The following is a 23321-nucleotide window of genomic DNA, read 5'->3' as shown; positions in this document are numbered from 1 at the left end:
GTCCGCGCGGGTAGGTACCACCGCCCCGCCTAGTTCTGCCGTGAAGCAGTAATGCGTTTCGGCTTGAAGGGTGGAGCAGCCGTTGTAACTATACTTGAGACCTTAAAACTTATGTCTCAAGATGGGTGGCGCATTTACGTTGTAGAGGTCATGGACTTCAGTAACCACTTAACACCAGGTGGGCTGTGAGCTCGTCTACACATCTAAGCAATAAAAAAAGAGAAATTCAATACAATGTACACACAAAATTGCATGTTTCTTTCAAACATCAATGGAGATGACTGGACAGGTGCCACCACCAACCCACGCAACGCATTCTTCCATTAAGCAGTAATGCGCATCGTTTTGAGGAGTAAGGCAGCCGTGTACTGAAGAAGTGAGACTTAGAACTAGAGATGAAGCGGATATCCAATAACTATCCGGTACCCGGTCTATCCGGCCATGTTGTTACTATTCGATTTCGAATAGTAAATTTTAAGAAAATCTCATGCTTATACAAAAGCGAATAATACGACAATAGGTTATGGACAACTTTTATTTTTATAATTGCACATCAAAAGTGATTGTTTTAATTAGTTTGTTTAATATTCAAAATGAACAAGTGGCAAATTGTGGTGAATGAATACCAAATCGTCGTCGTACCGAGTCGTCGCGATCTCCGCTCACGACAACGCCCGAACGCGCACGAATATTTCCGAAAGGGCCGAATATTCAGTATCCGGTATTCGGCCAAACCACTATCCGTTTCATCTCTACTTAGAACTCATGTCTCAAGGCAGACGGCCGTACATTGTTGATGTCTATGAGCTCCAGTGACTACTCAACAGATGAGTCGTTCGCTCGACTGTGCACTTCCTGTTATACACATAAAGCCTTACTTGGAAAGGCAGTTTGTCTTCTTGTTCCAAACTACACAGCAAAGTCTTCTCGGCACAAGCTCGGATGTATTCAAAAGATTCTTGATCTTGATACACACAGAAGTAACCTTTCAATAGCAAAAATAGTTTATTAAGAACAAAATACAAAAGAAGCAAAAGGATTCATTGACAGCATATTATTACAAGACCTACAAAGGAGGTTACTATATGGAGTTATTTTTATTAAATACCATTAACTTAATGAGAAAAAGCTAACTTTTAATTGAATAACAATCAGCACTATCACAAGGAAAAAAGCTGATATGTGGGGAAACAACACATTAATTTTCAAGTGTACTTTTAATGTTAGCCTGTTGATAGATATCTGCTATAAATTGCAATAGTCTATTTAATTTTTCGCACGTCGAATGATTATATTAGCCTGCCCATTCATAACAATCTATACTAATATTATAAAGAGGAAAGATTTGTTTGTTTGTTTGTTTCGAATAGGCTCCGAAACTACTGGACCGATTTGAAAAATTCTTTTTCCATTAGAAGCCGACATTGTCCCTGATGAACATAGGCTACTTTTTTTACTTTTTTTTTTATATTTTTGGTTTCATGTGTGTTTTAATGTTTCCGAAGCGAAGCGAGGGCGGGTCGCTAGTATTTAATAAATTTAGTTTGTTTATTGATTACAAATATTGTTAAGGAAATAAACAGGGGAAGCCTTGTTTTCCTTGCTAACCCTTGATCCAGAATGAATCATAATGAACTGAAAGCATCATCACCAGACCTATTTCATTATAAACCTTTCTAACCTTGATTATAAATCCAGAAACAGTAAGTGATAACCAACTAAAACTCGTTATAGGGGAATATAAGATAATTTGAATTTAAATAACACTGACCATTAGGTGCAAAATCGTCTATGGAGGTCGTTTCAGAGAAGTCGTCCGTCCTGATCCTCTGCTCGAGCCTCCAGCTGTGTCCGTGCACGTTGATGCGCCGCTCGGAGTCGCAGCCGGCCATCAGGCGCTTGCCGAATTCGCCAGCCACACCTTCCATCTATATAATGAACTTTTTTTTTATTGCTTACTGGAGTTACTGGAACCCATAGACATCTACGACGTAAACGCGCCATCCACCTTGACATATCAGTTATAAGGTCTCTGTATGGTTACAACGGCTGCCCCCACCCTTCAAACCGAAACGCATTACTGCTTCACGGCAGAAACAGGCAGGCTGGTGGTACCTACCCGTGCGGACTCACAAGAGGTTAGGACCACTAGTAAAAGATAGTCATAGGTCGGTGCGGGACTATCTGCCGTCCCTCTCGCACGTGACCACACAGAGAGCACTGACCCCGAGGATGATGACGTTGATGTGGTTGGTGTCGGTGGTGAGGGCCCAGGGCGCGGCGGGCGGCCCGGCCAGGCACTGGGACTCGCCTGCCGACGTCAGCGACCTGGACGAATATAAGGACAAATTAAACTCACATTTCAGGGGTCAATAGCTTCAGCTTGTTTTTTTATTGCCCTTATAGGCAGACGAGCATACGGCCCACCTGATGGTGAGTGGTTACCGTCACCCATGGATTTCAGTAATGCCAAGCCGCTGCCTACCGTAGCAAGCTTGTTGCTACTTGTAGCAAGCAGCCATCATAGAGCACTAGATATTTGATAGACGCCTGAATCTCGTTAACGACATTATCAATATAGACTGGCGTATATAAAAACAATAAGATTCGGAGCGTCGGTCTACTCAGCAATTTCACCAGCTTGGTCTAGAGTAGGAGGTTCGCTTTTTCGTTCCCCCCAAGTTGTACAGTATAGGTATAGAAGATGTCTTTAGAGAGCACGGCATAGTAAATGTCACTAGTGACTCCTTAAATTAATTCTCAGCAAAAAATTATATCAATACTTTGGTTGACCGTAGCATTTATAAGTACATCTAGTTAAAATACTAGTTTTGTATAGACACTAACCCGACTCTGGTGTTGAGTATGACGGGCAGGGTGGCGTCCAGACAGTTGGGTCCGGCGGGGCAGTGCTCCCGCATCGGGCAGTGCACGAACCCGAGGTGCTGGAACAGCATCAGCTTCCTGTCTTGCTCCATCCGATCCAGCATTTTGTACCTGTCAATTTATCGATATTATTTTTACGCCGGTACGAGTAACGCCATCTATCGCCGAATAGTCAAACGAATACAAGTATAACGCCATCTATTGTCATATAGCGGAAACACAATACTCGAAATGTGTGAAATATTCTCGATAATTCTAGGGATGCGGCATCGACTATAAAAACGTTACGCGGATGGCACGCAGTCAGTTACTAACCGAAACTACTCGAAGAGAAACAGCGGATCACCTGAGGCGAAGCAGAACAAGGGAATTGAGAATTTTAAAGTGTTAGTGAAGTGTTTTAAGTGTTCTTAGTGTTGAATACAGTTTTTAGTTGTACTTTGGTGGAATTTTATTTATCCCGAACCCCAGCGCGTAGCATTATATTCGTTGATGATTTGAAAATCTTACAGTAACTAATCTATGTGTTTAATAAATACCAGATATTGTAATCCGCAGAAGATTAAAAGATCATAATTGGAGGGGTGAAAGGCTATTTAATTTAAGCGACATTGCGCATAATACGCGAAATTTATCTTTGTAATTAAGGCGAGTTTCTTTTGCAAAACATTCCGAGGGCTGACATGAATGGTACTATTGTTATACGAAATAAACATTAAACTATGTTGCGTAATAATAACTATAATTACGGTTTAATCTCGCATTTTTTATTATAATTATATCGAAGGGTTAAAGGCTATTCGATTTAGGCGACATTCCGTTTAATACGAGACATTTATCTTTGTAATTAAAGGTCCGCTGTATTTGGTATTAGCATCAACAATTCAATGTTTTTAATTGAACTTCAACCAAGTTTACTCTATTCAAATAGCTGAAGAAGTGTTTTTGTTATAATATTTTTTCCAAATTTTATAGTTTAAATGGCCATACTGTAAAGTTGCAAGAATGTCGCTAAAAATCAAATGGCATTTCAGCCCTCGATATAATAGGGGTTAAAAGAATGAAATTGGAGTTTTATTGTAATAGGTACTTCGAATTCACATAAAACCTTCATGGTTAAAGATTTTTGAGTGAAACTTTTTTCAAATGGTACAACCCCGACTCATGAATCCATCTTCACCATTATTGCTACAAGATAACGCGAGACCTCATACAGCACGAGAAACTTTTTAACTCTACAGGAACTGCAATTAGAAACCATTCGTCACCATCCGTATTCGCCAGACCTTGCTCAACGGATTACCATTTTTTTCGTGATTTGGACAATTTTCTACGTGATAAAAACTTTTCTTCCCAGGAGGCAATACGAAATGCTTTCACACAGTTTGTAGAATCTAGATCACCAGAGTTCTATTGCAAAGGCATAAATGACCTCCCTATTAGATGGCAGCAATGTATAGATAATAATGGTAGACATTTTGATTAAATAAATATGTTAAATGAAAAAAAAGGAATTTCAATTTTTTAGTACAATTTTTTTTATGGCTTATATGGGTGGACGAGCTCATAGCCCACCTGGTATTATGTGGTTACTGGAGCCCTTAGACATCTACAACGTAAATGCGCCACCCACCTTGAGATATCAATCAGTTCAAAGATCTCAGTATAGTTACAACGGTTGCCTTATCCTTCAAACCATAACGCATTACTGCTTCACGGCAGAAATAGGCGGGGTGGTGGTACCTACCCGTGCGGACTCACAAGAGGTCCTACCACCAGTAAAAGGCAAATCGGCAATTTCATACTTTAACCCCTAATATTAATGAAGACGCATCCAAAGCACGTGTCGAATAGCGCGAGCCGGTGGGTGATGCCCACGGTCCTTTGTGTCTTGATACTGAATCCCCACGAGACATACCTAAAGTCATCTTGCAGCACATCGGTGATTTCCTTGATGTCTTCTTGCGTTATGGTCCCGGTCGGCGATATGCTCTTGAAATGGTAGAACAGATCCGCGTGCTCCAGCAGTAACTCCTACAAATAGTTATTTTACAGTGACCATGTTGAACGCATACTCGATCCCATACTAACTTGGGTACTACGGCGGTACCAACATTATTCAAAACTAGCTTTTTCCCGCGACTTCGTCCGCGTGGAATAGTTACTTTGGCATAACGCGAAATTTTACCCGCCTCTTCATTTACGTAGAAAGTGAAAATATTTTTGAATAATAGAATGTTAAGGAGCTATTTAAGGTACCAAAACCACGCTTTTTAACCGACTTGAAAAGAGGAAGTTATCAATTCGACCATAATTTTTTATCTATGTATGTTCACCGAAAAAAAAAAACCCGATTTTGAAACATTATTTTTCTCCTACCTACGCCGAAAGTTCGGTTTTCCTCCTGCCGTACAGGGAAGAAAGTGTAACTTTTGCATGCGCGTTAGTGTCTACGTCTGCTCTCACGCACCTAAAATTCTCCGACATTGTTGTGCTCGGGTAATTTACATGTTTAGTGTAAAAGTGAAATAAACAAAAGGCAATAAAATTTAATAGTGAAGTATTAAACAAAGATGAGTTCATCAGACAGTTCTAAATTCAATTAGTAGTAGTTTATTTAAAAATAAAAAACAGTTAAATTGTTTTTTTATGAGTATGTATGTATTATTACAATGCCCATGTTGAACGCACACCCGATCTCATACTAACTACAGCTGGGTACGGCGGTACCAACATTATTCAAAATAACCATATTGATGAAATACAATCTCAATAAAATAGTGGTTATTCGCTGAGAATTTTTCAGTTGACTTTTTGGAGGATCCCGAGAAGCTACGTCGAGCGGATTTGTTTCATTTTCCCACATTTGTGCACTTTCACTGATACAAAACAGTTAATAAACAACCGTTATTACACATTTAAACCTAAAGAAACCATATTGTAATATTGTAATAGTTATTATAAAAATAAAATGGGGAGACCACACTGTTAGTGTATAGTAATTTTACGGTAATTACATATTATAAAAAAATCAAACGTGTCGATCCAAAATTAAAGTAACAAGGTGCTTTTGTTCATATTAAGATGTTTTCAGAATAATTAGCAAAAAATACAGCTTCAACACTCTCTAACCAATTAAACTAAGATATTAGGTTTACTTAATTATATTTTAAAATTTACTGATAAATTGAAAGTGAATATCGGACTCCTTCGCTTTTTATCTTTTTTTTTATTGCCCTTGTAGGCAGACGAGCATACGGCCCACCTGATGGTGAGTGGTTACCGTCGCCCATGGACTTCAGCAATACCAGGGGCAGAGCCAAGCCGCTGCCTACCGTTAAGTACTCTCCACAAGGCTCGTTTGAAGAAGGACATGTCATAGCGCTCGGGAAACACCGTGGAGGGGAGCTCATTCCATAGCCGGATGGTACGTGGCAAAAAAGACCTCTGGAAACGCACTGTGGAAAAACGTGGAACGCTTCACGATTTTGCGTGTCATCTTTGCGCAGGGGCTGAAGAACAATACCTGAAAGTTGTGTTTCGCCCGACGCTGTATCTGCCTCTGGTGCTGGTCGTAGACCCTCTGCTGTTGTTCTTCGGAGAGGGCCTCGTAGCACTCCCTGCCCATCAGCAGCACGCGCACCTCCGACAGCTGCTTCCCAGGAGTCACGTACCCGGTCTCCTCCAGGAGACGTTTGAATTGCTGACACCATCTGTTAAGCATCATCCTGTCGTGGTGAAACTGGAAAGACCTCCGGGCCAACACTAATTCTTCAATCATAAAAAAAAGATGCTCATAGGCATTAACAGACCATTATGACTGTCGGTACTTGAACCATTGTACCGTGGTTCACTTGCGGACTAAATAATAATAATAATAATCATGGTTGATTCGAAGTAAGTATCAGTTGAGTGGAATATTTTAAATGTATTAAACTAATATTTTTTTAAAATAAATGTATCTTTTTTTATTTGATTGGTTTTGTTAATTTTAAGTATGTTTCAATGATACTATGTACACATATGGACTTGTTGTCTGAAATAAAATAAATCATTCATTCGTTCATTCATTCATTAACATTAGGATCCCATTCATATAGATTATTTACTCACTCATAATTCCTCTGCTCCTCCTGGGCTTCGTGAAGGAAGGACTTGAACACCGCAGCTGCCTCGTTCGTCTCCAATATCTCGTAGGGTATCTTCTGCGACTGACCGAGTGTCTAAAATAAAGGATAATAAATAATCTATATATACGTAAAAGTGAATTGTAGTTCGTTAGTCTCGCTAAAACTCGAGAACGACCGGACCGATTTGGTTAATTTTGGCCTTAAATGATTTGTGGAAGTCCAGAGAAAGTTGAAAAGGTAGATAAAAGAATGAAAATGCTCGGAATTAAATAAAAATAACAATTTTGTTTTTCCTTTGATGTGTCCCCCCTCGGACAGATTCCTTTTGTTTGTTTTAAGTTTATTTTATACAAAAGTTTAGGTATTTTATTTATCGATTGAGGCACTACGAAGTCTGCCGGGTCAGCTAGTAAATAAATAAATGTTTACTAACAATCACGCCACGTTAACTGGTCCCGTACTAAGTTCGTTAAGAACTTGTGTTACAGGTACCAGATAAGGGAAATAAATATACGATTTTTATTATACACATACAGATATTTAATATAAATCTATAACATTGGTAAATACATTTTTTATATTTATCATACAAATATCTTCCCTTGGCGGCATTTGAAACCGCGACCCCCTTGTGCAGTGACCATGTCACTTACCACTACACCAGACGGCCGTTATTAGCCGTTATTAGGATAGCTTATCAAGTTTCTGTGCAATCACAGGTCACAGTTTCGACAGTAATGTATTGTATATTTGGAATAGGATAGTAAATACAAGTTATAAGCACATGAAAATAGCTAATAAAAACATACGACATAACAATTTTATTATGGTGTTTTCCGGGGGGTTTTCCAATGCCGGGGGCAGAGCCAAGCCGCTGCCTACAAAATATATGAATATAAGCTCAGCACTAAAACGGTTAACCGGTGACAGATTTTGTTTGTGCACCTGATAGCGAGCCCTCTCGCCGACCCGCAGCGTGGTGTCGATGGCGAGGGGGCTGTCCAGCTCGGAGCCGGTCTCGGAGCACGAGTCGGCGCCGCGGCCCTCGCTGAAGTACACCGAGAAGTCGCGGTGCAGGCGCAGCTGCCGCACCACCACCGGCCAGTCGCTGGAAAACAATCCGTAACGATCAACATTAAGGATCATGTTACAACAAATCCACCTCGGACTTAATTCTATACAATTTATATTTTTGAAGTGAAACTTCTAATGCGACTTCCAACAAGGTAGCGTTAAACGTTTAACGCTACCTTGGAATAGAAAGAGAGAGGGCGAGAGTGAATACGTGGCACTCGAAAGCATGCGCGTAGTAGACCTGTTGCAAGCCAGCGCGAGCGATAGCAACGGATAGCGTTCAATATTTTTATGAACTATTTAAAAAGATTTTTTTTTCAATCTATAATTTAAAATATACGTAATATAAATGTTGAAGATGTCGCATCTCTTATAGCATTCCCTATTACAAGAGCCATCTGATTTAAGGACGAAAAATGAAGAACACCACAATACTACACATCGAAAAAGAAGTTTCACTTCATTCACGTGCCTCGAGTTGCACGCGTACCGTTTTTGTTATATTTTTGCTTTTATTATTCAAATTAAAAAATAACGACTGACTGTCGAAGTGTCGACCCATATATTTGATAGCAATTTATTTATTTATTTCATTTACTTCAGATTTTGCATCCATATTACATTCATAAACAATGACATTTCATATAGCACATCAAAATTAAATAAAAACAATATGTAGAATGTGTAGTATTCTAAATATAATAAAAATAATGATGATATTAAAACAAAAAATTAAATTAAATGTCAAAACTACCATAACCTAAAGGGATAATAAAAAAAATAAGGTCATTACATATTCAATCAGTTAATATCCAAATTTAAAGAGCGATAAAAGTATTGAAAGCTGCTTTTTTTATAAATAGTTTAAGAAGACTAACTTCTCTTGTAGTTCTTCGGTGGGCAGCTGGAGTCTCGCCAGCACTTGGGGCAGCTTGGCGAGTTGGTTCCGCAGCTTCTTCGCAGAGCGCTCCTCCTTGAGGCGGCGCACGTGCCGACGGAACACGACCTGCCAAGGGACATGTCAACGAACTGTCACAACTCGACATGAAGGGCAAAGAATAATATCGTCGTTGTCAAACCAAAATCTGCTATGTGCACTTTTTGACGTTTTCGTATAGTTCACAGCCCTATCTACCGTATAAAAAAATTGTTATGTGTCTATAGCTTTAATATTTATCTATAGCTTTCATTTGATATATTTCTTAAAAATTCACCTTCATTTAAATTTTATACGAAAGTGTTGTTACTCGTTAATTCAAAATAGAGTTTCTGCACATAGCAGATTTTGGTTTGACAGCGACGATTTAAGTTAATTGAGTATATACATATGTATTATATGAATTTGAATAACTGAGTTGAGCATAGGTAAATATATTGACCAAGCAATTCAAAAATGTTTTCTTCTTCTGTTTGTATGCCGATTGTTTGTTTCGTAAGGTTTGTTATTGACGAACTTTATGTTATTGTCATAAATAAATAAAATTGGAAATAGTAAATTTTCCAAAAGTTAACAAAATATTTTGTGAGTATTTCGAATATTCGGCGTTATAATAGATTCATATTTCGTACGATCGTATATTAATTACTAAATGAATTCATACAGCACTTACTTGAGTACCATCATTCCCAAACTGTTGAACAAACTTAATCCACTCCGCGTGATGACAAAGCCTCTTGCTCACAGAAGACCATAATTCTCTGAAGGAAAACAAACGAAAGATATTTATTGTTGGTCTTTTTAATATACAGAAAATACAGAAGAAGACAATTAACTACCATTCTAAGCACACACTTTGTTTCATTTGAGTTTCCTTTACGATCAGGTAATCCCGGGTGTTAGATAAACGCGGCAACATATCGCACCTTTAAAATTGAAGAATCCAATCCAAAAAACTTGTTTTTTTTTTTGGTAATCGCCAAAAATATAATTGAAGAATGTAATTTTTTTTCAATGTCAGTTTTAATATTTTAAGCCTTAAAGCGCACTCCTTAAAGTTTGAAGTATGCGCTTGATTTAAAAGTGACGGAAAGCGTACTATGTCCTGTTCTACAATAAATTTTAAATTTAAGATTTAATTTGAAAAATTTAATTTTATAAACTGATAGTAGAATACATGTTTATAAGCCGCTCGAAATATAAAACTCATTTTCTTAAAAATGTTTAGTTAAGCCTTTTTTTTCTTTTTTTTGTCGCCCTATTAGGTAGACGAGCACACGGCCCGTCTGACAATAAGTGATCACCGTCGCCCACGCACTTCAGCAATACTAGGAGCAGAGCCAAGCCGCTGCCTACCGTTAAGTACTCTCCGCTAGCCTCGTTTGAAGAAGGACATGTCATAGCGCTCGGGAAACACAGTGGAGGGGAGCTCATTCCATAGCCGGAAGCTACTTCAATTCTAAAGGTGCTATATATATGTGTATACAGGCGACTAGACGTAACACTCACTTATGATCCTCGACGTGTATCCGTATGAGCTGAGTGAACGCTTCCGTCACGAAGTCCAAAGTTTCCCGCCTTATGCGCAGAGCCTCCGCGTAGTTCGCCACCTTTACAAGACCAAACTGTTCAGGGTTTTCTCGTATACATAGTTCATGATCGAAACTAAGGAATGCGGCGGAGCGGCGTATTTTGCACGCACGATCCAACATCCCACTACTGTTACGATTCAATTTCTGAATTTCATCTTTTATTTATTTATTGCTGGATGGGACGAGCTCACGGCCCACATGGTGTTAAGTGATTACTGAAGCCCATAGAAATCTACAACGCAAATGCCGACACCCACCTTGAGATATGATTTCAATGGTATCAGTACAACGGCTGCCCCACCCTTCAAGCCGAAATGCATTACTGCTTCACGGCAGAAATGGGCAGGGCGGTGGTACCTACCCGCGCGGACTTACAAGACGTCATACCACCAGTAGATCATGTGGTATTACACTAATACTACAACTCACCTTGATCCTCGCTTTCGACTTATCAATCATCTGGGCCAGCAGGAAGAACGCTTGGTCCACATTGACGTTGTCGTGGCTGGACGTCTCCACTATCGGTATGGAGCCTTTGAACTCTTTCCTTTGAACTAAGCGTTCTGCCTCCCGGACTCCCTGGTCGCAAGCCTCGTCGTTTTTCGTAGTCACCAGCACAACCGGCTTCTTGAGCTTGATTATATTTTGCAATATGGCCGCTATAATTTCGTTCTGGAACAATTGCACACATACACTAATCACGTATGTGTGAGAAAGCAACGCTGTAGGCGACTGAGGAATTAAAGGCCCATTTCATTTTGAACTTTTTTATTTATTGTGCTGATAGGTCAACGAACTCACGGCCCACGTGGGGTTCAGTGGCTATAGAAGCTCATAGACATCACAATGCCATCGCCAACCTTGAGAGATGATATCTAAATTTAAGTTCTATCTATCCCACCTTAAAAGCTCCAATCCACTATTGCTTTGAATCATAAATAGGCAGAGTGCTGAGACCCCCTCGCATGGGATTACAATACTACCCGTAACAGCCAATTATCGATTGAGGCATGCCGGTATTATACACGGTATTATACAAGATCGTGCGTGCGAAGGTGATACAAAAGGGTGGTCACGACCCTCAGCAATGAGGAATACGACGCAAGGACGATTATACACAAAGAACACTGTTCACATTTTCCGATAATTCCCTAGACCTCTTTTACGACACTCATGGGATGAGATGGGAATGTTGTTCTAAGCGGCCGGCAGCCTTGACCGAAGTCGAATTTCGCTTATAATTTCTGTCCTTAAAACCGCGACGTGTGCCGGTCACCATCCTCGCCGAACCCGTCGCCTGTGCTGAAGGGCTTGACGAGTAAATTAACTCATAAACACAGCCCACTGAGTTTCTCGAAGGATCTTCTCAGTGTGTCGCGTTTCCAAACCGCTGGTAGATTCTGCGAAGCATTGTTCTTGCTAAGGCCAGTTTTAGCAACACGCCCAGTTTGAGCCCTCTACTAGCTCGGTGAATCTAGAATAGCCCCTCAAGGTTACTAGAATAGGACGTACTAGCTCGGAATCTAGAATAACCCATCAAGGTTACTACTAGAATAGGTAGGAAAAAAAAGCGACACATCAATCTCGCTATGATGACTCCAGACACAAAACTAACAAAACAAAACGTTACATCAATCATACCTGTTTCTCCCAAGTCCTCCCCGGCACCAGGCTGACGTCATAGACACACATGAACCCGTCAACGGTGAGCTTCCCTTCCGGCATCAGTTTCTGCTCGTACTCCTTCTCTATGCCGAGCTGGTTCTTGCACACGTACATGTATTTCTCGGCCGACTGGAGTTTCGTGGCGACGCATCGCTTCACGTACGGTTCAGTTTTGCCAACTACAAAAAGAAATCAATTATTTATATCATTTAAAAAGTTCAAGGTCATCTCTGCTGCAAATTCCAAGAGCAGAATATTCAGCGAAACAAATTCAGCGCTTTTTTTTTGTTGAATAGCAAACGCAATAGCTAATGATATATTTATTTTGTATATTTAAACAATTACCAGACACAATTTAAATAACATTAATCGAATTAACGATATTATGAGTTCAGTCGATTTTAATCTTTAAATATATTATTATTATAATCTATATTTATTTAAAATCTTACTAATTATACACTATTTTAATAAAACTCTATATAAAAATAGATTTCCGCTGATGGCGGTGTCTCCGACACAAGCCACATGTGATTAGGACTCCAGCGTGAGAAAACTTCTAACAACGCGCGCAGTATCGAGGATAACTGCCTTCTGTGTCAGACCCCTAACCCAGCTGGATTTTTTTATTTATTGCTTAGATTGGTGGACGAGCTCACAGCCCATCTGGTGTTAAGTGGTTACTGGAGCCCATAGACATCTACAACGTAAATGCGCCACCCACCTTGAGATATAAGTTCTAAGGTCTCAAGTATAGTTACAACGGCTGCCCCACCCTTCAAACCGAAACGCATTACTGCGTCACGGCAGAAATAGGCAGGGTGTTGGTACCTACCCGTGAGGACTTTCAAGAGGTCCTACCACTAGTAAAAAAATATGATTATTATGATATTATTATTCTCATTTCTAATTTAAGTGACTCACCTTTGAACGGCTGAAAGCATGCATCGTCCACAAACTCGGTCTGCTCGACTATCTCGAACCTGTACTCCTGATCGTCGTTCTCCTTTTGCACGTTGCCCCAGTACAGGAAATGATCGTTGTTCACAACGCGCCCGCTGAAATCCGACTGAAACATACAAACACGTGTTCATCATGATTTTGTAGGACGCACACCGGTATTGTCAAATAGCATAATCAAGTATTTCCCGTCCTTTTTTTTTCCCTACCTAAGCTGATAGCCTTGAGAGGCTGTATCAGCGTCGCCTAAACTAGCAGGCGAGCTCACGGGGCTCAAACCTGATGACGTTGCTAACACGAACCTTAGCAAGAGCCGTGCTTCGCAGAATTTACCACCGGATCGGAAACGCGACCCACTGAGAAGATCCGGCGAGAAACTCAGTGGGCTGTGTCTGAGGGGTCCCCGTCCGCTTCTAATATGGAGATATCGTAATATCACGTCACGTCCTTACGGGTCCATCAGATCCAGTAACCTATGCATTAGACGCCTTCAGCTCTAACACTAGGAGCAGGCTAAAAAGGAAAGGACCCCGGTAACCGCAACTTAACCCATGCATCAGCTCGCTGAGTTTCTCGCCGGATCTTCTCAACGGGTCGCGATTCCGATCCGGTAGTAGATTCATTCGCGAAGGAGCTACTTTTGAGTTTTGAGCAAATCCCACCACTCCTAGCTGAGCTTTTGCTCGCCTCGTAGTAAGTAAGCACTTACATAAACATGTATCAGTTTATTAGGAGAGAGTAATAAACTGATACATGTTTATATAAGTGCTTACCTGCTACGTCACAATCTGTCTTGGTGAAACTGGAAAGGCCTCCGGGCCACCAGTAATCCTTCAACCCTAAACACAAAACAATATCAAGGGGTGAAAAGCTATTTGGTTTAAGGTACATTTTCACAACTTCACAGAAGAGCGATTCAAAATTTAAAATGTGGAAAAAATATGAAAACAAAAACACTTCTTCATCTATTTGAAGGGAGTAGTAAACTTAATTGAAGTTCTATTAAAAACATCGAATCGTTGATGCTAATACTAAATAAAACGGACCTTTAATTACAAAGAAAAGGGCCGCGTGTTATGCGAAATGTCGCTTAAACCAAACAGCCTTTCGCCCCTCGATATATAAGACTAGCGACCCGCCCTCGCTTCGCTTCGGAAACTGTAATTTATTATTGGTTTCTCCACTATTTAATGGATGTTATTATACATATAAACCTGCCTCTTCAATCAAACTATCTATTAAAAAAAAACGCTATCAAAATCCGTTGCGTAGTTTTAAAGATTTAAGCATACATAGGGACAGACAGATATAGGGACTGAGAAAGCGACTTTTTTTTATACTATGTAGTGATGCGGTAGTAACCGGCGCGACCAAAATAAATTGTGTTTGCACTGTGCTAAGACAACTCTTATGCAAAAAAGTATACTGTGTATGGCACCGAAAATATATAATAAGCTACCTGATGCTATGAAAAAAGACAAATTATTTTTGTTTAAAAAGAATTTGAAAAAATTATTAACTTTAAGATGCTATTATACAGTTAACGATTTCTTAAATGATAAATCATTATGTTAATCTTATGTTCGCTTCTTACTGTTCTTTGTTTTCGTTTTATCACTGAAATAACTAATTCTTATTCAATTAATTTATTTGTTGTTTGTTATTTTAATTCATTAATAATGTAAATAATTTTGAATAATTTGCACGCCGACCTGGTAGAAACACGCTGTTCTATTAAATAACTAACAAGTATCAACAACTTTGTAAACCGTGTTTTAGCTAATAAAATTTGATTTGATTTGATTTGATTTGATTTGATGCTTCATTCAACTAAAAATATTCTGTGAAAGTATCGGTAACACTTACTTGACTTAGAACGCAAATGTGATCGACGTTGTAATCATCGGCGTGGGTTCGAACAAACCTGTTACAGAGGCATGACTTGCCCACGCCTAGCTGCCCTTTCTCCTTTTCCGTACCTTAAGCAGACAAATTATTCCTTGAAATTCGAACGAAGACTCTCAATTATCTTTAAATCTACAAAAATAACTAAATTCCAATAACTGGTGGTAGGACCTCTTGTGAGTCCGCACTGGTAGGTACCACCACCCCGCCTATTTCTGCCGTGGAGCAGTAATGCGTTTCGGTTTAAAGGTGAGGTAGCCGTTGTAACTATACTGAGACCTTAGAACTTATATATCAAGGTGGGTGGCGCATTTACGTTGTAGATGTCTATGGGCTCCGGTAACCACTTAACATCAGGTGGGCTGCGACCTCGTTCACCCATCTAAGCCATAAAAAATATTTAAAAAAAAATCTAATAATTAAAAATCACTAAATTAGTATACATTAAAAAAATATATGAAATTTAAAAAGTGAGTGAATTATATTATTATGATGTGCTTGCATTTATTTAAGAAATCAGAGACATGTTGATTTAATAACGATATTATTTAAAAAAGTTAAGAAACGATTAAAGTATTACATCTCTTATTTAATAGCTATTAGAACTTTTGGATTTAACTTATGTTCATTAAGCGGAAAATTCAATATGAGAATAAAATGAATTCAAATGTTGTCATTGAATTAGACCGAAGTGAATTATTGCACCAAGAGGTAGAGGTAGAGGTAGACAGGGAGCGTGAACGTCTAGCTGTGGACCAGCTTATTTTTCACAATCAAGATCATTCTAATCAGTGTTTTTTTTCATAATTCATAATACACAATGTGCAACCCAACAACGGTGAAGTTTAAATTATTGAATCTATTCATTATCATTATTCAAATTAATATATGTGAGTTGTTGCCTCATGTTCTTAGGTCCTTGATTTGCCCAGTTAAACTTTCTTTAGTTACCATTAGCATTTCAAGGAATATTTCAGGACCATTGATAAGATTGGGTGAGTAAATTCAACAATAGGTTCTTAAATACTTAACAAGTCAGAATAAATTCTGGCAAGTTTGATCGAGTAATAAGGAGAATTGTAAGACAGAATAGGTACAATGCAATAACCACTGCAAATCTCTATTTTTGTAAATTCCAGTTTATAAGGTTGGACCACCTTAATGCAAATTAAATTTCAAACTCAGTTATAATAGTGAATTTATGTATACATTGCGATATATGCTCCTACTAAATAAGCCATAATAGTCTAGTGCAACAAATTGGTAGAATTCTGGCCTAAATTTTAGCTAGCAAATTAACCTCTAAAATTATTTAGGAAAAAAACTTATATTAATCTCTGTTTCATAACATTCAAATAATCCCATGATATCTAAACAGATGTTAAATTTTATGAAAATAAATGATAACATCATAAATACATAGAATCATAATTATTCACATATTATGATTCCTATCATAAGTGTATCAACTTACTCTTGACAATACAAACAGTTTTTTGGGCACACAAACTTTAGATGTGGAAATAGTGTTGATAACAATATAACAATAGATTAGGCACAATCACAATATGTTCAGATGTGATTATTTTTGCCAAAACTCACACAAGTTCAACTACATTATGCATTTGAACCAATTTTCAGAAAAAAACAATTAAATACATTATTACTTTTAAAACTAAATGACTCGAAGTCATGACTAAATGTGGGTATACTTTGAAAAACATGTTTATTTTTTATGGTGTACCTAAATTATTTTTCAATAATTCAACATCATTAAAAATGTTTCCATTTTCCGACCTGCATAACTTAATTTCTACATTTAAAGAGAATGTGAACGTTTTTATTTAATACTAGCTGACCCGGCAGACTTCGTAGTGTCTCGATCGATAAATAAAAGACCTAAGCTTTTGTATAAAATAAACTTAAAACACAGTAAAGGAATCCGTCCGATGAGGGACATCAAAGGAAAAAAGAAAATTGTTGTTTTGTTATTTAATTCCGAGCATTTTCATATTTATCTACCTTTTAAACCTTTTCTGGACTTCTACGAATAATTCAAGACAAAAATTAGACAAATCGGTCCAGCCGTTCTCGAGTTTTAGCAAGACTAACGAACAGCAATTCATTTTTATATATATAGATTATTTTCAACTGCAATACATAGCTTAATTAAGTTCAAGTATATTTCCAACAATTACTGTACTTGCAACACTATAAAGTACTAAGCACACAACAAAATTACCATAACAAATGCACTAAGTTTCCTTTCAATTAGAAATGTTGAAATCAATTGTTGCTCTCCTTATTTAGAAATTGACAGCATTGTTGCTGGATACAAAACCTCTCTTGCACAATACAAGGCATTTATCTACAATTTAAGTGTACCTATGCTTTAATTTTCATAATTTAAATTTAAAACAACATAATCTCATAATGAAATATTATTAAGTTACATTAATATTGCGAATAATAAAATTAATTAATTAATTATATTTGTTTGTTAAAATGTGTTACTTGCTTACAATCCCATCAAAATGTGGATGAACGTAAGTCTCAGTACATTATCAGCAGTATCACAAATTATAGTTTCATGTCCAATAATTTTTGTCACATTGCACATTTTGCATGAACCAGCATTCTACCTATTTGTTCCGATAAGAGTAAATAATTTAAATTAAAATTCATTAGGTCTTAGTCTGATGCAACTGAGTTTGATACACTTGTGGCCCGTGTGTGTGTGTGTATTCATTGATGTTCACTTTTTGGTCTATAGACATCAATAATCTTGACACCCAATGGATGTGAATGCCAGTGCTTGTCATCTCTACTATTAAAAAGCTCGTTCCTGGGGAACATTGGAAATTATGCACTAGTGTTCTTTTTTGTTCAATCTTATTTTGCTCTACTCCAAAAAAGTCAAGTCTTCCCTATTATTTTGAATGTGAGCATCACACCTACAACCCTCAGTGCACAAGTCAGGGGTGCGGACTATTGGGAACAAAATCTATCACACAGTTAAGAGAAAACATGTTTCTTTGCTGTTATAATACTTTTACTAATCACAAGTTTATTATTGATATTTCAAATGCTGTAAAGTTTTTGAAGGCACAGACATAAATGTAGTTGTAATTATTAACTGAGATTTTCATAACATAATCCATAAAAACTATTGACCTGTTCCTGTAAATTGGAAGAAAAAATCTCAAAGGAACCATTTACATCTAATCATTTAATATTATACAAATTAACATTCAAAACAATACAATATCATTCAAAAGAACCTTTTTTATTTTTTTAGTGGTCAGATTTATTTGATACATGTAAACATATCAATGATGAATACTTGTAATATGTCTTTTTTACAAAATTCAGTTGATTAATCTGCAGTATGTATGAAACAATTCAGGTCCTGAAGGTATGATAATCATGATATATAGAGTAACACAAAATAACTAGGCACAAAATTATACCTACTAATTCAATCAAAGTATAAATCATGTTCAGTTCATATAAAATATCGATTTGGATCACTATTTTTATGTATTGAAACCTTATTTTTATAACTAGTTTTTAAATTGTTTTTATTATTAATGTCTGGATAGTCTGGTATTTGAACAAAGAATTTAGAAATTGATAAATTTAGGTGAAAATAAACAGAATGAAAGTGGTAGTTATTTTTAAAATTGTCAAGAACTTATATAAAACATCAACAAAATGTTTTCCTATCAAAAATACTCCATACTTTATTGTATTTTAAAGAGCATATAAAGAAATCCAGATAAAGTTATGAAAACAAACCAAATTGATGCAAACTAAAGACGATAAGGACACTAGCAATAAAATATAGCTCTTAAGTATGTATATTGCAGTGGAAATCTGGTCATAAAACTATAAAACAAAACCCTTTTCTTATATATATCAGGGCACTCAAGCAACAATGAATTTTTATTTCAAATAAAAACAAGATTGACAGAACACTTCTTAATCACTTCTTTTAACCTATATTACAACTATTTAGGAATATTAAATTGCACTTACCAGACAAACCAACTACAGATATGGTAACCAGCTTCCCGCCAGTATTATCAGATTTTTTTGCCATCTTTCCAGAATTTATCACACACTTTGATCACAATAACTTTTTCAAAATTTTCCTAACATTCTTCATAACACTAGAACAAAATATGTCAATCTTAGAATGTTTAATAATCTAGTAGCCCATAAATTGTTAACAATAATATTAATATTACAAACAATGAGATTCATGCAAAAATGGTGTATTAGTTTATGATAAAATTAGGTTTTTACGATTAACGAAATAATCATAATAGAATTGATGTAACAAGTATAACAACAAGACAAACTAGTAACTGCATGTAAGGACTCATCAATCATAGATTTGCCAGATGTGCCGATTATGTTAAAATGACGCCTTTTCACTTTAACGAAACCAACGTCTTATACATTTTAGATAATAATTATTGAACATGAAAATCGTTGACTTTGACCAAAAAACACTATCATTTAATAATTAAAAAGCAATAAAAACCGTCATCCCTTCTATTAGCCTGCCCTTTGAGACACGAATTATTGCGTTTTAGAATTATTCTTTCTACCAGCTAACTAGTTTTATACATGTCACATATAAACTTACATGTTGAAACTTTTGTAAATTGATTACTTTACATTTTCCTTTAATTCTATTTAATTTCTAACTAAAAACGCAAAATTCTTGACACAACTCGCTTTCTTAGCTTTCAATTTTTTATTTTTTTACGGCTATTGGCTACAAGAGTTTTAGCCCCTCTCAATTTTCTTTGTTTTGTGGTGGTATTACTACCAAGTCTGCCATGCAGTCACAGAATGCTTTGAGAAAGTGCCTAAAGATTCCATTGTTCATCTTCTTATTAAGCTATCAGACGACTAGCTGTTAAGCTTGAGTGGATTAATTTATTTTATGAATTTCTTGTTACTACTAACTAACTCCTAATAAGGTAACTCTTCAACCACCTGGTATCCATCCATGCTACTGCAAAAGTGTGAGAAAAGTAAACAAACCTCCCGGAAGTGATTTCTTAGGTTTTTTCATTAAAGTTTTGGTTCCATCTCGTTTCATTCCATTTCATTTCAGGTTCAAGTTTAATTATATTTTTATATTTTATTGCCCATATCGATGGACGATACATCTGATGATAAGTGGTTACTGGAGCTCATAGACTTCAACAATGTAAAGCGTGAGAAATGTGTTCTAAGGCCTTAGTTTTTACAATACAACGGCTGCTCCACTCTTTAAACCTAAAAATAGACAGAGTGGTGATACCTACCGGTGCGAACTCAGTTTATTTACATTTCCTTAGTTTAGTTTTTACTTTATTTTTATTGCTTAGATGGATGGGCCAGCTCACAGCCCACTTGGAGTTAAATGGTTACGGGAGCCCATAGACATCTACGACACAAATGCCGCCACCCACCCTGAGACATGAGTTCTAAGGTCTCAGTATAGTTACAACGACTGCCCCACCCTTCAAATTGAAATGCATTACTGCTTCACGGCAGAAATAGGCGGAGTGCGGTCTCACGCGAGGTCCTACCACCAGTGATTACGCAAATTATAATTTTGCGGGTTTGATTTTTATTACCCGATGTTATTCTTTCACCGTAGAAGTCAATCGTGAACATTTGTTGAGTACGTATTTTATTGGAAAAATTGGTACCCGCCTGCGGGATTGCAACACTGGTGCATCGGTAGATACGAATGCACCGGACGTCTTATCCTTTAGGCCACGACGACTTCAAAATTCAATTTCATTATTCAATTCATTATCAATAATATTCAATTTCATTTTTCAATTCACAAATTGAAAAATTACGAGTATGTTTTATAAACTCGATGCTGGCAATAATGTCCTCTCAAGAAGCCGATTGCCATACTGAAAAAGGATAGGTAATCACTTTTCATTTAGGTGTAGGCTGTAGATTTTTGTACAGAATTATTTAATTAATTAATTAATTTTATTTTAATTAATTTAGTACAGAACCTATGTAGGATATATGCATTACATCAGATTACGCCCTACACGTTAGCATCAGACGCGTAGCCTGAAGAGAGGGTTCACGCCGGGTTGTAATACTCGTCACTAAAGATATGTCAATCACGACCATTTCTCCTTAAGTACTAATGTCAAGTGGCTCGTAGCAATATTAAGTTGCACGTAGGAACATCACATTCAATATTTCCTTAGACGGCACATTGGACAAACGCATCAATCCTGGAAGAACTAGGCGTCTCCAAAAGACTCTTAACCACTTGCCTACGTAGGATATTCGAGTTTTTCGGTCACGTTGCGAGGGAAAAGGGTCCCATATGGAGCTCATAGACATCTACAACGTAAATGCGCCATCCATCTTGAGATATAAGTTCTAAGATCTCAGTATAGTTACAAGATAGATAGATAGAGACTACTCATCACTGGCAAAGTGGAAGGAAAGAGGCCTATGACCCCTATGGGGCGTAGTCCCATGCGCTGATCCAATCAGATTAAGACGACTTTGAACTCCAGCATGAATATCGCTATCCACTGCGCGGAGGACAGAAAGGAATGGAGGACCATAATCTTAACAAAAGTGCTCTGTAAAGGTTACGACGTCAAGCACTGAGGAACAAGTCGCAAGGACGATTAGGAACATCAAGTACCTCGTAGACTCATTAGTCCATACCTTGAGAATACAGTAGTTACATAAGTTCTGAGATAGAAAGCGTTCTTCGGTTTAGATACAAATTTAAATATAAGTTCCTAATTAACTTATACCATCCTCCAGATTATTATCTAGAAACCAAAATTAGCTAAAAAATCTATGTTTCTCATATGGCTATAAAATGATGATAATTGAATGATGCTTAAAAAAAGGCCAAATGGCGGATTAAAGAAAAGTCGAGAAATTGAAATAATCGTAAGATGTTTTTATTATTTTCAAATAAGTTCTGCCTGAGACAATGGAAGTTTTTTTATTGCCCTTTTAGGCAGACGAGCATACGGCCCACCTGATGGTGAGTGGTTACCGTCGCCCATGCACTTCAGCAATGCCAGGGGCAGAGCCAAGCCGCTGCCTAGTTCACCTATTGCCGGTTCTACTATTCAGGTAATTAACGAGTTGGAATTATATGTTCAATTTTTGTAAATGTTTTGAAATGTAAATAATTTATGAATGTAATAATAACAAAAAATGAATTTTAAGTTAATTGTTGCGATTTGCAATTTGCAATCTTGCAATACTCATTTGACAGTTCCATCACGAAAACACAAGTGCTTAAATGTCTCCCCGCGATATTTCCGTGAGAAATGACTTCTACAAATGATGGAAAAGACGTGAAAAGTATTCAAACAAGCGTCCTAAAGGGAAAAACACATCTTATCGAGTTTTATAAGGTAAGGTTTATTCTAATAAGTGAAAGATTGTATGATTTAATACGACGCTGTTGGGTCCCCGAAGTTCAGTATGTGGCCGCCATATTTGCGTACTGGGAACTCTTGTTTTCGTTTATTTCTAATTTCCTTGCAATATTGTCAATGGAAAACATGATTTCAATTAACAAAAATTAATCACATGATGTTGATTAGCTATAACATGGATAAGATCGTACAGTCTACATTAAAAAATAGTCATGGTTGACAACCGTAGTTTTAGTAATTTGTACAAGAAATATTCTGAATTATTCAGATTTTACGTGATATTCATCATAAGCAATTTTATAATATGCGCTTTCAATGTTTTTAATGACTTCCTACTATGTTTAGTTACAGTGTAGCAGTGTACATTCAGATAATTTTAACATAATTTTTCGTCGGCCATACAATAACAATGAAGAGTCACGTACATACATACTACCTTTAATTAAGTATCTAATAGGTATTTACATCTGAAATTAAATCCTAGCATACGACAATTTGATGCACATTATGATATTTATATATTTGTACGAAATTAAATAATGATGACACAGTGTCAGCTGATTTTCCTTACACACGAATTTATTGGTAAGGTCTTAAAGAAATAATATAAAGTGAGATTCGAAGAATGTACCTTGATTGATGACTGTTTATTTTGCATATTTTGCAGGTTTTCAAATTGAGAATTTTGAAATGCTTTGGTAACTAATAAATTATAACATAT

General features: G+C 37.0%; 2 protein-coding genes across 5 annotated transcripts in view; one reads left to right on the top strand and one right to left on the bottom strand.

The window, feature by feature from the left end:
* The window catches only part of RhoGAPp190 (Rho GTPase-activating protein 190), a 45497-nt gene extending 25537 nt beyond the window's left edge, over nt 1–19960 (bottom strand). For all 3 annotated transcript variants that reach the window (XM_089739630.1, XM_089739631.1, XM_089739632.1), the window contains exons 1-17: nt 19804–19960; nt 19188–19321; nt 15111–15223; nt 13209–13353; nt 12261–12463; nt 11049–11291; nt 10537–10637; nt 9701–9788; nt 8969–9096; nt 7962–8124; nt 7000–7109; nt 6413–6599; nt 4805–4920; nt 2848–2997; nt 2226–2328; nt 1772–1928; nt 879–985 (exon numbers count right to left, since the gene is read on the bottom strand). In XM_089739630.1, the coding sequence (XP_089595756.1) occupies nt 879–985; nt 1772–1928; nt 2226–2328; nt 2848–2997; nt 4805–4920; nt 6413–6599; nt 7000–7109; nt 7962–8124; nt 8969–9096; nt 9701–9788; nt 10537–10637; nt 11049–11291; nt 12261–12463; nt 13209–13353; nt 15111–15223; nt 19188–19251 (2178 nt within the window). In that variant the 5' untranslated portion in view covers nt 19252–19321; nt 19804–19960. The remainder of the gene's footprint in view (nt 1–878; nt 986–1771; nt 1929–2225; nt 2329–2847; nt 2998–4804; nt 4921–6412; nt 6600–6999; nt 7110–7961; nt 8125–8968; nt 9097–9700; nt 9789–10536; nt 10638–11048; nt 11292–12260; nt 12464–13208; nt 13354–15110; nt 15224–19187; nt 19322–19803) is intronic.
* A 2459-nt stretch (nt 19961–22419) lies between these two features.
* LOC114239562 (uncharacterized) overlaps nt 22420–23321 on the top strand; it is a 41332-nt gene continuing 40430 nt past the window's right edge. For both annotated transcript variants that reach the window (XM_028169805.2, XM_028169806.2), the window contains exon 1: nt 22420–22576. In XM_028169805.2, coding sequence (XP_028025606.2) covers nt 22490–22576 — 87 coding nt within the window. In that variant the 5' untranslated portion in view covers nt 22420–22489. The remainder of the gene's footprint in view (nt 22577–23321) is intronic.

This window comes from Bombyx mandarina, chromosome A1 (genome assembly GCF_030267445.1).
Source record: "Bombyx mandarina strain Sakado chromosome A1, ASM3026744v2".
NCBI lineage: Eukaryota > Metazoa > Arthropoda > Insecta > Lepidoptera > Bombycidae > Bombyx > Bombyx mandarina.
This window is presented reverse-complemented; position numbering and strand designations above follow the sequence as displayed.